Source organism: Ascaphus truei, chromosome 1, assembly GCF_040206685.1.
Source record: "Ascaphus truei isolate aAscTru1 chromosome 1, aAscTru1.hap1, whole genome shotgun sequence".
Taxonomy (NCBI): domain Eukaryota; kingdom Metazoa; phylum Chordata; class Amphibia; order Anura; family Ascaphidae; genus Ascaphus; species Ascaphus truei.
Window position 1 is genome coordinate 540,623,681 of NC_134483.1, and position 17,302 is coordinate 540,640,982.

A 17,302-nucleotide genomic window follows, 5' to 3' on the forward strand; every position below is an offset into this window, starting at 1 on the left:
ATAGTAGGGAGTAGTGTGGGAGAGAGGGGGATAGTAGGGAGGGGTGTGGAGGGAGCAGAGTGCGAGAGAGGGGGAGGGGGATAGTAGGGAGGAGTGTGAGAAGGGGAGGGGGAAAGCAGGTTGCAGCGTATGTGAGAGAGGGAGGGATAGCAGGGAGCAGTGTGAGAGGGGGTGGGGGGAAAGCAGGTAGCAGCGTGTGTGAGAGGGGGATAGCAGGGAACAGTGTGTGAGAGGGCGGATAGCAGGTAGCAGTGTGTGAGAGGGGGATAGCCGCGAGCAGTGTGAGAGGGGGTGGGGAGATAGCAGGTAGCAGCGTGTGTGAGAGAGGGGAGCAGTGTGTGAGAGGGAGGATAGCAGGTAGCAGTGTGTGAGAGGGGGATAGCAGGCAGCAGTGTGAGAGGAGGTGGGGGGATAGCAGAGAGCAGTGTGAGAGGGGGTGGGGGGATAGCAGGGAGTAGTGTGAGGGGGTGGGGGGAGAGCAGTGTGAGAGGGGGTGGGGGGATAGCAGGTAGCAGCGTGTGAGAGAGAGGGGGGTAGCAGGTAGCAGCGTGTGAGAGAGAGGGGGTGGGGGGATATCAGGGAGCAGTGTGAGAGGGGGTGGGGGGATAGTAGGGAGCAGTGTGAGAGAGAGAGGGGGTGGGGGGATAGCAGGGAGCAGTGTGAGAGGGGCTGGGGGGATAGCAGGGAGCAGTGTGAGAGGGGCTGGGGGGATAGCAGGGAGCAGTGTGAGAGGGGGTGGGGGGATAGCAGAGTGCCAGCACCAGGCGGGGGAGATGTCTGGGCACGGTGCAGAGCCGGGCTCCCTGGGGAAGGCGGTGTGCATCCTGACGGGAGCTTCCCGTGGGTTTGGCAGGAGCCTGGCACAGGAGCTGTGCCGCAGGGTGATGCCAGGCTCCACGCTGCTGCTGCTGTCCCGTACAGAGGATGCCCTGCGGGGGCTGGCGGGGGAGCTGGAGGCGCAGTGCCCCGGGGTCAGCGTGCGCTGGGAGGCTGCGGATCTGAGCTCCGGGGAGGGGGTGAGGAGGGCAGAGAGGGCGGCGCGGGAGCTGCCGGGAGGGCACAGCGTGGAGAAGATCATCATCATCAACAACGCAGGTAGGGCATGGAGCGTACCCGGGGCATGGGGTGTAACCGGGGCACATGGGGTGTAACCGGGGCACATGGGGTGTACCCGGGACATGGGGTGTACCCGGGGCATGGGGGCTACTGGGGGTTTACCCATTCATTACTGGTTTGGTAATCGAGTATCGTTGAGCTCCTTTGTGGTGCTGAAGTGGGTCAGAATCTCAATAAGTGGTTCTTCCTTAACGCTGCAGACAGAGCAATGTCTCCATGTCTGTTTACAATTTTTTTAATCAATTTGTAGCATTTAAAAGAAAAACAAAAACAGTGAATGACATTTTTAATGTATTATAATGTAACAAGCATTTTTGGTTTCTATAGCAACCATTTACAAAGTCACATCCCTTTGCTCTTCTGAAACAGGTGCTGGCACACCCCAGTTAGAGCCCTGCCCTCTCTCTAGCGGTGCACCAATTGTATCCAGTGACTGCCTGGTCACATGATCTTTCCCACAGAACTTGACATCTTTGGTCCTCTTCTGCTGCACTGACGGCCATTTAGTGAACCCCCGAGCTGAACCGATCGATCGGACAGCTTGGCTAATTACCTATCATTGTCTGGATTGTATTGATGCGCATATTAAAGGGGAATGTAAAAATTAAATTATATATATATATATATATATATATATATATATATATATATATATATATATATATATAAAAAGGCAATCTGATTTCCTTTGTCTTCCTTAAACAAATATAACCATGCGTAAAGCAAATATTTATATTTTCTGTAGCCTTATCCTAACATGTCCAGAGAGCCAATAAAGGGAGATGGGCTTTACCTGTGCAAACTCTTGCTGACCACAGTGATTACAGAGAAAAAGCGCATCCAGAGGAAATCACACCCCCCCCTATAGTATACAAACAGCCTTTAAAAACTGATTTGAAAAATACTTAAAATGGCGATCCAAGCGGGGGTCTCCGGGAACGGAAGCCCATTCATCTCAGCCCCGGGGACCCCCTGCTTCCAGACACAGACCTCCGTAGGGGCTGCCGGCAGCGGCTTGGCTGGTAGGGTTCGGCGGCGTGTCGGAGCCCCCGCCGCCCTGCGGGCCAATAGGAAGCCGTGAGGTCGTCAAGTGCAGCTTCCTATTGGCCCACGTGGCGCGGGAGATTTAAACGTGGCTGAGATACCGGCGCCCCCTTACGGAGACTTTATCTCGGGAAGCAGGGGGGGCCCGGAGCTGAGATTAATGGGGATCAGCTCCGGAGACCCCCTGCTTCAAACTTAGGTTAAAAAATCATTAAATCACATGAATTACTCCTTTAAGTGACCCTACTTACTTACACGCCCTCAGCACCCCCTACTTACTTACACGCCCTCAGCACCCCCTACTTACTTACACGCCCTCAGCACCCCCTACTTACTTACACGCCCTCAGCACCCCCTACTTACTTACACGCCCTCAGCACCCCCTACTTACTTACACGCTCTCAGCACCCCCTACTTACTTACACGCCCTCAGCACCCCCTACTTACTTACACGCCCTCAGCACCCCCTACTTACTTACACGCCCTCAGCACCCCCTACTTACTTACACGCCCTCAGCACCCCCTACTTACTTACACGCCCTCAGCACCCCCTACTTACTTACACGCCCTCAGCACCCCCTACTTACTTACACGCCCTCAGCACCCCCTACTTACTTACACGCCCTCAGCACCCCCTACTTACTTACACGCCCTCAGCACCCCCTACTTACTTACACGCCCTCAGCACCCCCTACTTACTTACACGCCCTCAGCACCCCCTACTTACTTACACGCCCTCAGCACCCCCTACTTACTTACACGCCCTCAGCACCCCCTACTTACTTACACGCCCTCAGCACCCCCTACTTACTTACACGCCCTCAGCACCCCCTACTTACTTACACGCCCTCAGCACCCCCTACTTACTTACACGCCCTCAGCACCCCCTACTTACTTACACGCCCTCAGCACCCCCTACTTACTTACACGCCCTCAGCACCCCCTACTTACTTACACGCCCTCAGCACCCCCTACTTACTTACACGCCCTCAGCACCCCCTACTTACTTACACGCCCTCAGCACCCCCTACTTACTTACACGCCCTCAGCACCCCCTACTTACTTACACGCCCTCAGCACCCCCTACTTACTTACACGCCCTCAGCACCCCCTACTTACTTACACGCCCTCAGCACCCCCTACTTACTTACACGCCCTCAGCACCCCCTACTTACTTACACGCCCTCAGCACCCCCTACTTACTTACACGCCCTCAGCACCCCCTACTTACTTACACGCCCTCAGCACCCCCTACTTACTTACACGCCCTCAGCACCCCCTACTTACTTACACGCCCTCAGCACCCCCTACTTACTTACACGCCCTCAGCACCCCCTACTTACTTACACGCCCTCAGCACCCCCTACTTACTTACACGCCCTCAGCACCCCCTACTTACTTACACGCCCTCAGCACCCCCTACTTACTTACACGCCCTCAGCACCCCCTACTTACTTACACGCCCTCAGCACCCCCTACTTACTTACACGCCCTCAGCACCCCCTACTTACTTACACGCCCTCAGCACCCCCTACTTACTTACACGCCCTCAGCACCCCCTACTTACTTACACGCCCTCAGCACCCCCTACTTACTTACACGCCCTCAGCACCCCCTACTTACTTACACGCCCTCAGCACCCCCTACTTACTTACACGCCCTCAGCACCCCCTACTTACTTACACGCCCTCAGCACCCCCTACTTACTTACACGCCCTCAGCACCCCCTACTTACTTACACGCCCTCAGCACCCCCTACTTACTTACACGCCCTCAGCACCCCCTACTTACTTACACGCCCTCAGCACCCCCTACTTACTTACACGCCCTCAGCACCCCCTACTTACTTACACGCCCTCAGCACCCCCTACTTACTTACACGCCCTCAGCACCCCCTACTTACTTACACGCCCTCAGCACCCCCTACTTACTTACACGCCCTCAGCACCCCCTACTTACTTACACGCCCTCGGCACCCCCTACTTACTTACACGCCCTCGGCACCCCCTACTTACACGCCCTCGGCACCCCCTACTTACTTACACGCCCTCGGCACCCCCTACTTACTTACACGCCCTCGGCACCCCCTACTTACTTACACGCCCTCGGCATCCCCTACTTACTTACATGCCCTCAGCACCCCCTACTTACATACATGCCCTCAGCACCCCCTACTTACTTACACGCCCTCAGCACCCCCTACTTACACGCCCTCAGCACCCCCTACTTACTTACTAGCCCTCAGCACCCCCTACTTACTTACACGCCCTCAGCACCCCCTACTTACACGCCCTCAGCACCCCCTACTTACACGCCCTCAGCACCCCCTACTTACACGCCCTCAGCACCCCCTACTTACTTACACGCCCTCAGCACCCCCTACTTACTTACACGCCCTCAGCACCCCCTACTTACTTACACGCCCTCAGCACCCCCTACTTACTTACACGCCCTCAGCACCCCCTACTTACTTACACGCCCTCAGCACCCCCTACTTACTTACACGCCCTCAGCACCCCCTACTTACTAGCCCTCAGCACCCCCTACTTACACGCCCTCAGCACCCCCTACTTACTTACACGCCCTCAGCACCCCCTACTTACTTACACGCCCTCAGCACCCCCTACTTACTTACATGCCCTCAGCACCCCCTACTTACTTACACGCCCTCAGCACCCCCTGCTTTCTTACTTACACACCCTCAGCACCCCCTGCTTTCTTACTTACACGCCCTCAGCACCCCCTGATTTCTTACTTACACGCCCTCAGCACCCCCTGCTTTCTTACTTACACGCCCTCAGCACCCCCTACTTACTTACACGCCCTCAGCACCCCCTACTTACTTACACGCCCTCAGCACCCCCTACTTACTTACACGCCCTCAGCACCCCCTACTTACTTACACGCCCTCAGCACCCCCTACTTACTTACACGCCCTCAGCACCCCCTACTTACTTACACGCCCTCAGCACCCCCTACTTACTAGCCCTCAGCACCCCCTACTTACACGCCCTCAGCACCCCCTACTTACTTACACGCCCTCAGCACCCCCTACTTACTTACACGCCCTCAGCACCCCCTACTTACTTACATGCCCTCAGCACCCCCTACTTACTTACACGCCCTCAGCACCCCCTGCTTTCTTACTTACACACCCTCAGCACCCCCTGCTTTCTTACTTACACGCCCTCAGCACCCCCTGATTTCTTACTTACACGCCCTCAGCACCCCCTGCTTTCTTACTTACATGCCTTCAGCACCCCCTACTTACTTACACGCCCTCTGCACCCCCTGCTTTCTTACTTACACGCCCTCAGCACCCCCTGCTTTCTTACTTACACGCCCTCAGCACCTTCTGCTTTCTTACTTACACGCCCTCAGCACCCCCTGCTTTCTTACTTACACGCCCTCAGCACCCCCTACTTACTTACACGCCCTCAGCACCCCCTACTTACTAGCCCTCAGCACCCCCTACTTACACGCCCTCAGCACCCCCTACTTACTTACACGCCCTCAGCACCCCCTACTTACTTACACGCCCTCAGCACCCCCTACTTACTTACATGCCCTCAGCACCCCCTACTTACTTACACGCCCTCAGCACCCCCTGCTTTCTTACTTACACACCCTCAGCACCCCCTGCTTTCTTACTTACACGCCCTCAGCACCCCCTGATTTCTTACTTACACGCCCTCAGCACCCCCTGCTTTCTTACTTACATGCCTTCAGCACCCCCTACTTACTTACACGCCCTCTGCACCCCCTGCTTTCTTACTTACACGCCCTCAGCACCCCCTGCTTTCTTACTTACACGCCCTCAGCACCTCCTGCTTTCTTACTTACACGCCCTCAGCACCCCCTGCTTTCTTACTTACACGCCCTCAGCACCCCCTGCTTTCTTACTTACACGCCCTCAGCACCCCCTGCTTTCTTACTTACACGCCCTCAGCACCCCCTGCTTTCTTACTTACACGCCCTCAGCACCCCCTGCTTTCTTACTTACACGCCATCAGCACCCCTGCTTTCTTACTTACATGCCCTCTGCACCCCCTGCTTTCTTACTTACATGCCCTCAGCACCTCCTGCTTTCTTACTTACATGCCCTCAGCACCCCCTACTTACTTACTTACATGCCCTCAGCACCCCCTGCTTTCTTACTTACACGCCTTCAGCACCCCCTGCTTTCTTACTTACACGCCTTCAGCGCCCCCTGCTTTCTTACTTACACGCCCTCAGCACCTCCTGCTTTCTTACTTACACGCCCTCAGCACCCCCTGCTTTCTTACTTACTGTACAAGCCTTCAGCACCCCCTGCTTTCTTACTTCCAATCCCTCAGCACCCCCTACTTACTTACACGCCCTCAGCACCCCCTACTTACTTACACGCCCTCAGCACCCCCTACTTACTTACACGCCCTCAGCACCCCCTACTTACTTACACGCCCTCAGCACCCCCTACTTACTTACACGCCCTCAGCACCCCCTACTTACTTACACGCCCTCAGCACCCCCTACTTACACGCCCTCGGCACCCCCTACTTACACGCCCTCAGCACCCCCTACTTACTTACACGCCCTCAGCACCCCCTACTTACTTACACGCCCTCAGCATCCCCTACTTACTTACATGCCCTCAGCACCCCCTACTTACTTACATGCCCTCAGCACCCCCTACTTACTTACACGCCCTCAGCACCCCCTACTTACACGCCCTCAGCACCCCCTACTTACTTACTAGCCCTCAGCACCCCCTACTTACTTACACGCCCTCAGCACCCCCTACTTACACGCCCTCAGCACCCCCTACTTACACGCCCTCAGCACCCCCTACTTACACGCCCTCAGCACCCCCTACTTACTTACACGCCCTCAGCACCCCCTACTTACTTACACGCCCTCAGCACCCCCTACTTACTTACACGCCCTCAGCACCCCCTACTTACTTACACGCCCTCAGCACCCCCTACTTACTTACACGCCCTCAGCACCCCCTACTTACTTACACGCCCTCAGCACCCCCTACTTACTAGCCCTCAGCACCCCCTACTTACACGCCCTCAGCACCCCCTACTTACTTACACGCCCTCAGCACCCCCTACTTACTTACACGCCCTCAGCACCCCCTACTTACTTACATGCCCTCAGCACCCCCTACTTACTTACACGCCCTCAGCACCCCCTGCTTTCTTACTTACACGCCCTCAGCACCCCCTGATTTCTTACTTACACGCCCTCAGCACCCCCTGCTTTCTTACTTACATGCCTTCAGCACCCCCTACTTACTTACACGCCCTCTGCACCCCCTGCTTTCTTACTTACACGCCCTCAGCACCTCCTGCTTTCTTACTTACACGCCCTCAGCACCCCCTGCTTTCTTACTTACACGCCCTCAGCACCTCCTGCTTTCTTACTTACACGCCCTCAGCACCCCCTGCTTTCTTACTTACACGCCCTCAGCACCCCCTGCTTTCTTACTTACACGCCCTCAGCACCCCCTGCTTTCTTACTTACACGCCCTCAGCACCCCCTGCTTTCTTACTTACACGCCCTCAGCACCCCCTGCTTTCTTACTTACACGCCATCAGCACCCCTGCTTTCTTACTTACATGCCCTCTGCACCCCCTGCTTTCTTACTTACATGCCCTCAGCACCCCCTACTTACTTACTTACACGCCCTCAGCACCCCCTGCTTTCTTACTTACACGCCTTCAGCACCCCCTGCTTTCTTACTTACACGCCTTCAGCGCCCCCTGCTTTCTTACTTACACGCCATCAGCACCCCTGCTTTCTTACTTACACGCCCTCAGCACCCCCTGCTTTCTTACTTACACGCCCTCAGCACCCCCTGCTTTCTTACTTACACGCCCTCAGCACCTCCTGCTTTCTTACTTACACGCCCTCAGCACCCCCTGCTTTCTTACTTACTGTACAAGCCTTCAGCACCCCCTGCTTTCTTACTTCCAATCCCTCAGCACCCCTGCTTTCTTACTTACTGTACAAGCCTTCAGCACCCCCTGCTTTCTTACTTACACGCCCTCAGCACCTCCTGCTTTCTTACTTACACGCCCTCAGCACCCCCTGCTTTCTTACTTACTGTACAAGCCTTCAGCACCCCCTACTTACTTACTTCCAATCCCTCAGCACCCCTGCTTTCTTACTTACTGTACAAGCCTTCAGCACCCCCTGCTTTCTTACTTCCAATCCCTCAGCACCCCTGCTTTCTTACTTACTGTACAAGCCTTCAGCACCCCCTGCTTTCTTACTTACACGCCCTCAGCACCCCCTGCTTTCTTACTTACTGTACAAGCCTTCAGCACCCCTGCTTTCTTACTTACTGTACAAGCCTTCAGCACCCCCTGCTTTCTTACTTACTGTACAAGCCTTCAGCACCCCCTGCTTTCTTACTTACACGCCCTCAGCACCCCCTGCTTTCTTACTTACACGCCCTCAGCACCCCCTGCTTTCTTACTTACTGTACAAGCCTTCAGCACCCCCTGCTTTCTTACTTCCAATCCCTCAGCACCCCCTGCTTTCTTACTTACACGCCCTCAGCACCCCCTGCTTTCTTACTTACTGTACAAGCCTTCAGCACCCCCTGCTTTCTTACTTCCAATCCCTCAGCACCCCCTGCTTTCTTACTTAGGCTAAGGCCCCGCTCCCTCAGTCAGTGCGCCCGCACTGCAGACAGGCGGGCGCTGACAGACCGCGATACGCGGTCTGTAGGGAGCCGGAGAGGGAGGGGGGCGGGAGTGGGAGAGAGTGGGGCGGGAGCGGGAGGGAGGGGGGCGGGAGCGGGAGGGAGGCGGGCGGGCTCCGATTGTGGTGCCGTCCACCCCCCCACACACATACATATATATATATATATATACACACACACACACATACACACACACTTTAATAACACACAGCTCCTTCCCTGCTCCCCGCCCAAGGCGCCTCCCACCTAGCTCCTTCCCTCCTCCCCATTGGCTGACTCGCGTACCACGTGACGCGTCAACGCCGAAATTCACAAGATTCTTGCAGTATCGGTCGGCTGACGCGTCACAGTACTTAGTCAGCCCTGTCGGAAGGAGGCAGCGGGGGCAGGGACCACTCGGACAAGGGTCTGGTGGTTCGCGGCCGCGTGACTGCCAGCCGCAGCGGGTTCGCAGCCTTACAAGCCTTCAGCACCCCCTGCTTTCTTACTTACACGCCCTCAGCACCCCCTGCTTTCTTACTTACACGCCCTCAGCACCCCTTGCTTTCTTACTTACACGCCCTCAGCACCCCCTGCTTTCCTACTTACACGCCCTCAGCACCCCCTGCTTTCTTACTTACACGCCCTCAGCACCCCTTGCTTTCTTACTTACACGCCCTCAGCACCCCCTGCTTTCTTACTTACACACCCTCAGCACCCCTGCTTTCTTACTTACACGCCCTCAGCACCCCCTGCTTTCTTACTTACACGCCCTCAGCACCCCCTGCTTTCTTACTTACATGGCCTCAGCACCCCCTGCTTTCTTACTTACACGCCCTCAGCACCCCCTGCTTTCTTACTTACACGCCCTCAGCACCCCCTGCTTTCTTACTTACACGCCCTCAGCACCCCCTGCTTTCTTACTTACACGCCCTCAGCGCCCCCTGCTTTCTTACTTACACGCCTTCAGCACCCCCTGCTTTCTTACTTACACGCCCTCAGCACCCCCTGCTTTCTTACTTACACACCTCAGCACCCCCTGCTTTCTTACTTACACGCCCTCAGCACCCCCTGCTTTCTTACTTACATGCCCTCAGCACCCCCTGCTTTCTTACTTACACGCCCTCAGCACCCCCTGCTTTCTTACTTACACGCCCTCAGCACCCCCTGCTTTCTTACTTACACGCCCTCAGCACCCCCTGCTTTCTTACTTACACGCCCTCAGCACCCCCTGCTTTCTTACTTACACGCCCTCAGCACTCCCTGCTTTCTTACTTACACGCCCTCAGCACCCCCTGCTTTCTTACTTACACGCCTTCAGCACCCCCTGCTTTCTTACTTACACGCCCTCAGCACCCCCTGCTTTCTTACTTACACGCCCTCACCACCCCCTGCTTTCTTACTTACACGCCCTCAGCACCCCCTGCTTTTTATTTATTTACAAACATATAACATTTATTTATTTTTACAACGTGATGGAAACCTTCATTAAAATGAAAAAGAAGAAATCTCCCACGGACTTTATTGCCACTTTGCTTAATGGGGTTTAAATGTGTTGAAGACTGGGAATAAGAGGCCATTTATAGGAAGAAAGGCGGGATCTTCCCTCTGCTAGACAACATTTTGGTCCCATCATTTTTACCATGGCTGAACTCTTATATGGCACAGGGAAGATTCACATCATGTTGAATAGAACAGTAAGAGCGGGAGAGATATGGGAACCTAACTGCTGTAGTGCCTTGATAAGTGCTGAACTTACCCATAAGCTAACTGAGCTGCAGCTTAGAGCAGAGGTGACCAACTCCAGTCCTCAAGGGCCACCAACTGGCCAGGCATTAGGGATATCCCTGCTTCAGCACAGGTGGCTCAATCAGTGGGTCAGTCTTCGACCTGTGCTGAAGCAGGGAGATCCTGAAAACCTGACCTGCTGGTGGCACTTGAGGACTAGAGTTGCCGATCCCTGGCATAGGGTCTCACAATATGAGGGGCCTCAAAAATAGAAACAAATGAATGCATTTCAAGTTGTCAATGATATATAAGGGAGATATACTAGAAAGAGAAGTGTGTGTGTGTGTGTGTGTGTGTGTGTGTGTGTGTGTGTGTGTGTGTGTGTGTGTGTGTGTGTGTGTGTGTGTGTGTGTGTGTGTGTGTGTATGTATATATATATCTATATATATCTATATATATATATATATCTTACTATATATAATTGAAAGCACTGTATGCCTGTCTGGATGTCCGGTCCCTAGGGACAATCGCATTGCACCTTTGGCCTGTCACTCCGCCTCAGGCCATGCCCGCCCCCGCACCATGCCCGCCCCCGCACACCTCTCATTGGTCGTCCATGCCCACCCCGCACTATGCCCGCCCCCGCACACCTCTCATTGGTCTGCGGCCAACACCACTGCCACACTGTGACAACCCTCACTGAGCTACACCACTGACACACTCTCCCACCCCTCACTGAGCTTTGGGAATCGCAGCACCTAACCCTCACTGCTCTGAGACATTTGCACCTCTGAGACATTTGCACCTTTTTTGGGACCACGCTTCACAACTCTCAACAGACAAAACCCTGCACACCTGCTACCAATCAGGTACAGACTCTTTCCTCCATAAATATTTATTTCACCACTGCAAACATACACCGCACGATCACATCCACACACCGCCTCTTCAAAACACCACCCCCACCCCCCCCAGCCCACATCGCTGTCTGCTCCAGGCCTACCGACACACCATTAACTCCTCCCCCCCACCCCTCTCATCTCCTCCCCCCCACCCCTCTCATCTCCTCCCCCCCACCCCTCTCATCTCCTCCCCCCCACCCCTCTCATCTCCTCCCCCCCACCCCTCTCATCTCCTCCGGAGGCCGAAACACACCATTAACCCCCCCCCCCCCCACCTCGCCGACGCCCACTGCACGGAGCTCCTCCACAGGCCCCCAGCATTAACCCCCCCGCTCCTCACCTCAGCCCACTGCACGGAGCTCCTCCACAGGCCCCAGCATTAACCCCCCCGCTCCTCACCTCACCTCAGCCCACTGCACGGAGCTCCTCCACAGGCCCCAGCATTAACCCCCCGCTCCTCACCTCACCTCAGCCCACTGCACGGAGCTCCTCCACAGGCCCCAGCATTAACCCCCCGCTCCTCACCTCACCTCAGCCCACTGCACGGAGCTCCTCCACAGGTCCCAGCATTAACCCCCCCGCTCCTCACCTCAGCCCACTGCACGGAGTTCCTCCACAGGCCCCAGCATTAACCCCCCCGCTCCTCACCTCACCTCAGCCCACTGCACGGAGCTCCTCCACAGGCCCCAGCATTAACCCCCCCGCTCCTCACCTCACCTCAGCCCACTGCACGGAGCTCCTCCACAGGCCCCCAGCATTAACCCCCCCGCTCCTCACCTCAGCCCACTGCACGGAGCTCCTCCACAGGCCCCAGCATTAACCCCCCCACTCCTCACCTCAGCCCACTGCACGGAGCTCCTACACAGGCCCCCAGCATTAACCCCCCCGCTCCTCACCTCAGCCCACTGCACGGAGCTCCTCCACAGGCCCCAGCATTAACCCCCCCGCTCCTCACCTCAGCCCACTGCACGGAGCTCCTCCACAGGCCCCCAGCATTAACCCCCCCGCTCCTCACCTCAGCCCACTGCACGGAGCTCCTCCACAGGCCCCAGCATTAACCCCCCCGCTCCTCACCTCAGCCCACTGCACGGAGCTCCTCCACAGGCCCCAGCATTAACCCTCCCGCTCCTCACCTCAGCCCACTGCACGGAGCTCCTCCACAGGCCCCCAGCATTAACCCCCCCGCTCCTCACCTCAGCCCACTGCACGGAGCTCCTCCACAGGCTCCCAGCATTAACCCCCCCGCTCCTCACCTCACCTCAGCCCACTGCACGGAGCTCCTACACAGGCCCCCAGCATTAACCCCCCCGCTCCTCACCTCACCCACTGCACGGAGCTCCTCCACAGGCCCCCAGCATTAACCCCCCCGCTCCTCACCTCAGCCCACTGCACGGAGCTCCTCCACAGGCCCCAGCATTAACCCCCCCGCTCCTCACCTCAGCCCACTGCACGGAGCTCCTCCACAAGCCCCAGCATTAACCCCCCTGCTCCTCACCTCAGCCCACTGCACGGAGCTCCTCCACAGGCCCCCAGCATTAACCCCCCCGCTCCTCACCTCAGCCCACTGCACGGAGCTCCTCCACAAGCCCCAGCATTAACGCCCCCCGCTCCTCACCTCAGCCCACTGCACGGAGCTCCTACACAGGCCCCCAGCATTAACCCCCCCGCTCCTCACCTCAGCCCACTGCACGGAGCTCCTCCACAGGCCCCAGCATTAACCCCCCCGCTCCTCACCCACTGCACGGAGCTCCTCCACAGGCCCCCAGCATTAACCCCCCCGCTCCTCACCTCACCTCAGCCCACTGCACGGAGCTCCTACACAGGCCCCCAGCATTAACCCCCCCGCTCCTCACCTCAGCCCACTGCACGGAGCTCCTACACAGGCCCCAGCATTAACCCCCCCGCTCCTCACCTCAGCCCACTGCACGGAGCTCCTCCACAGGCCCCCAGCATTAACCCCCCCGCTCCTCACCTCAGCCCACTGCACGGAGCTCCTCCACAGGCCCCAGCATTAACCCCCCCGCTCCTCACCTCAGCCCACTGCACGGAGCTCCTCCACAGGCCCCCAGCATTAACCCCCCCGCTCCTCACCTCACCTCAGCCCACTGCACGGAGCTCCTACACAGGCCGCAACCCGCCATTAACCCCCCTGCTCCTCACCTCAGCCCACTGCACGGAGCTCCTCCACAGGCCACCAGCATTAACCCCCCCGCTCCTCACCCACTGCACGGAGCTCCTCCACAGGCCCCCAGCATTAACCCCCCCGCTCCTCACCTCAGCCCACTGCACGGAGCTCCTACACAGGCCCCCAGCATTAACCCCCCCGCTCCTCACCTCAGCCCACTGCACGGAGCTCCTACACAGGCCCCCAGCATTAACCCCCCCGCTCCTCACCTCAGCCCACTGCACGGAGCTCCTCCACAGGCCCCAGCATTAACCCCCCCGCTCCTCACCTCAGCCCACTGCACGGAGCTCCTCCACAGGCCCCAGCATTAACCCCCCCGCTCCTCACCCACTGCACGGAGCTCCTCCACAGGCCCCCAGCATTAACCCCCCCGCTCCTCACCCACTGCACGGATCTCCTCCACAGGCCCCCAGCATTAACCCCCCCACTCCTCACCTCAGCCCACTGCACGGAGCTCCTCCACAGGCCCCCAGCATTAACCCCCCCGCTCCTCACCTCAGCCCACTGCACGGAGCTCCTCCACAGGCCCCCAGCATTAACCCCCCCGCTCCTCACCTCAGCCCACTGCACGGAGCTCCTCCACAGGCCCCCAGCATTAACCCCCCCGCTCCTCACCTCACCTCAGCCCACTGCACGGAGCTCCTCCACAGGCCCCCAGCATTAACCCCCCCGCTCCTCACCTCAGCCCACTGCACGGAGCTCCTCCACAGGCCCCCAGCATTAACCCCCCCGCTCCTCACCTCAGCCCACTGCACGGAGCTCCTCCACAGGCCCCCAGCATTAACCCCCCCGCTCCTCACCTCAGCCCACTGCACGGAGCTCCTCCACAGGCCCCCAGCATTAACCCCCCCGCTCCTCACCTCAGCCCACTGCACGGAGCTCCTCCACAGGCCCCCAGCATTAACCCCCCCGCTCCTCACCTCAGCCCACTGCACGGAGCTCCTCCACAGGCCCCCAGCATTAACCCCCCCGCTCCTCACCTCAGCCCACTGCACGGAGCTCCTCCACAGGCCCCCAGCATTAACCCCCCCGCTCCTCACCTCAGCCCACTGCACGGAGCTCCTCCACAGGCCCCCAGCATTAACCCCCCCCGCTCCTCACCCACTGCACGGAGCTCCTACACAAGCCCCCAGCATTAACCCCCCCGCTCCTCACCTCAGCCCACTGCACGGAGCTCCTCCACAGGCCCCCAGCATTAACCCCCCCGCTCCTCACCTCAGCCCACTGCACGGAGCTCCTCCACAGGCCCCCAGCATTAACCCCCCCGCTCCTCACCTCAGCCCACTGCACGGAGCTCCTACACAGGCCCCCAGCATTAACCCCCCCGCTCCTCACCTCACCTCAGCCCACTGCACGGAGCTCCTACACAGGCCCCCAGCATTAACCCCCCCGCTCCTCACCTCAGCCCACTGCACGGAGCTCCTCCACAGGCCCCCAGCATTAACCCCCCCCGCTCCTCACCTCACCCACTGCACGGAGCTCCTCCACAGGCCCCCAGCATTAACCCCCCCGCTCCTCACCTCACCCACTGCACGGAGCTCCTCCACAGGCCCCAGCATTAACCCTCCCGCTCCTCACCTCACCCACTGCACGGAGCTCCTCCACAGGCCCCCAGCATTAACCCCCCCGCTCCTCACCTCACCTCAGCCCACTGCACGGAGCTCCTCCACAGGTCCCAGCATTAACCCCCCCGCTCCTCACCCACTGCACGGAGCTCCTCCACAGGCCCCCAGCATTAACCCCCCCGCTCCTCACCTCAGCCCACTGCACGGAGCTCCTCCACAAGCCCCAGCATTAACCCCCCCCGCTCCTCACCTCAGCCCACTGCACGGAGCTCCTCCACAGGCCCCAGCATTAACCCCCCCGCTCCTCACCTCAGCCCACTGCACAGAGCTCCTCCACAGGCCCCCAGCATTAACCCCCCCGCTCCTCACCTCAGCCCACTGCACGGAGCTCCTACACAGGCCCCCAGCATTAACCCCCCCGCTCCTCACCTCAGCCCACTGCACGGAGCTCCTCCACAGGCCCCCAGCATTAACCCCCCCGCTCCTCACCTCACCTCAGCCCACTGCACGGAGCTCCTCCACAGGCCCCCAGCATTAACCCCCCCGCTCCTCACCTCAGCCCACTGCACGGAGCTCCTCCACAGGCCCCAGCATTAACCCCCCCGCTCCTCACCTCAGCCCACTGCACGGAGCTCCTCCACAGGCCCCCAGCATTAACCCCCCCGCTCCTCACCTCACCTCAGCCCACTGCACGGAGCTCCTACACAGGCCGCAACCCGCCATTAACCCCCCTGCTCCTCACCTCAGCCCACTGCACGGAGCTCCTCCACAGGCCCCCAGCATTAACCCCCCCGCTCCTCACCCACTGCACGGAGCTCCTCCACAGGCCCCCAGCATTAACCCCCCCGCTCCTCACCTCAGCCCACTGCACGGAGCTCCTCCACAGGCCCCAGCATTAACCCCCCCGCTCCTCACCTCAGCCCACTGCACGGAGCTCCTCCACAGGCCCCCAGCATTAACCCCCCCGCTCCTCACCCACTGCACGGAGCTCCTCCACAGGCCCCCAGCATTAACCCCCCCGCTCCTCACCTCAGCCCACTGCACGGAGCTCCTCCACAGGCCCCAGCATTAACCCCCCCGCTCCTCACCCACTGCACGGAGCTCCTACACAGGCCCCCAGCATTAACCCCCCCGCTCCTCACCTCAGCCCACTGCACGGAGCTCCTCCACAGGCCCCCAGCATTAACCCCCCCGCTCCTCACCTCAGCCCACTGCACGGAGCTCCTACACAGGCCCCCAGCATTAACCCCCCCGCTCCTCACCTCAGCCCACTGCACGGAGCTCCTCCACAGGCCCCCAGCATTAACCCCCCCGCTCCTCACCCACTGCACGGAGCTCCTCCACAGGCCCCCAGCATTAACCCCCCCACTCCTCACCTCAGCCCACTGCACGGAGCTCCTCCACAGGCCCCCAGCATTAACCCCCCCGCTCCTCACCCACTGCACGGAGCTCCTCCACAGGCCCCCAGCATTAACCCCCCCGCTCCTCACCTCAGCCCACTGCACGGAGCTCCTACACAGGCCCCAGCATTAACCCTCCCGCTCCTCACCTCAGCCCACTGCACGGAGCTCCTCCACAGGCCCCCAGCATTAACCCCCCCGCTCCTCACCTCAGCCCACTGCACGGAGCTCCTCCACAGGCCCCAGCATTAACCCCCCCGCTCCTCACCTCAGCCCACTGCACGGAGCTCCTCCACAGGCCCCAGCATTAACCCCCCCGCTCCTCACCTCAGCCCACTGCACGGAGCTCCTCCACAGGCCCCAGCATTAACCCCCCCGCTCCTCACCCACTGCACGGAGCTCCTCCACAGGCCCCCAGCATTAACCCCCCCGCTCCTCACCTCAGCCCACTGCACGGAGCTCCTACACAGGCCCCCAGCATTAACCCCCCCGCTCCTCACCTCAGCCCACTGCACGGAGCTCCTCCACAGGCCCCCAGCATTAACCCCCCCCCGCTCCTCACCTCACCCACTGCACGGAGCTCCTCCACAGGCCCCCAGCATTAACCCCCCCCGCTCCTCACCTCACCCACTGCACGGAGCTCCTCCACAGGCCCCCAGCATTAACCCCCCCGCTCCTCACCTCAC

At 59.1% G+C, this 17,302-nt stretch overlaps 1 protein-coding gene across 1 annotated transcript in view; it reads left to right on the forward strand.

Moving 5' to 3' along the window:
* The first annotated feature begins 721 nt into the window (after positions 1–721).
* Positions 722–17,302, forward strand: part of SPR (sepiapterin reductase) — a 23,045-nt gene continuing 6,464 nt past the window's right edge. The window contains exon 1 of the mRNA XM_075573312.1: positions 722–1,095. Within this exon, the coding sequence (XP_075429427.1) occupies positions 774–1,095 (322 nt within the window). The 5' untranslated portion in view covers positions 722–773. The remainder of the gene's footprint in view (positions 1,096–17,302) is intronic.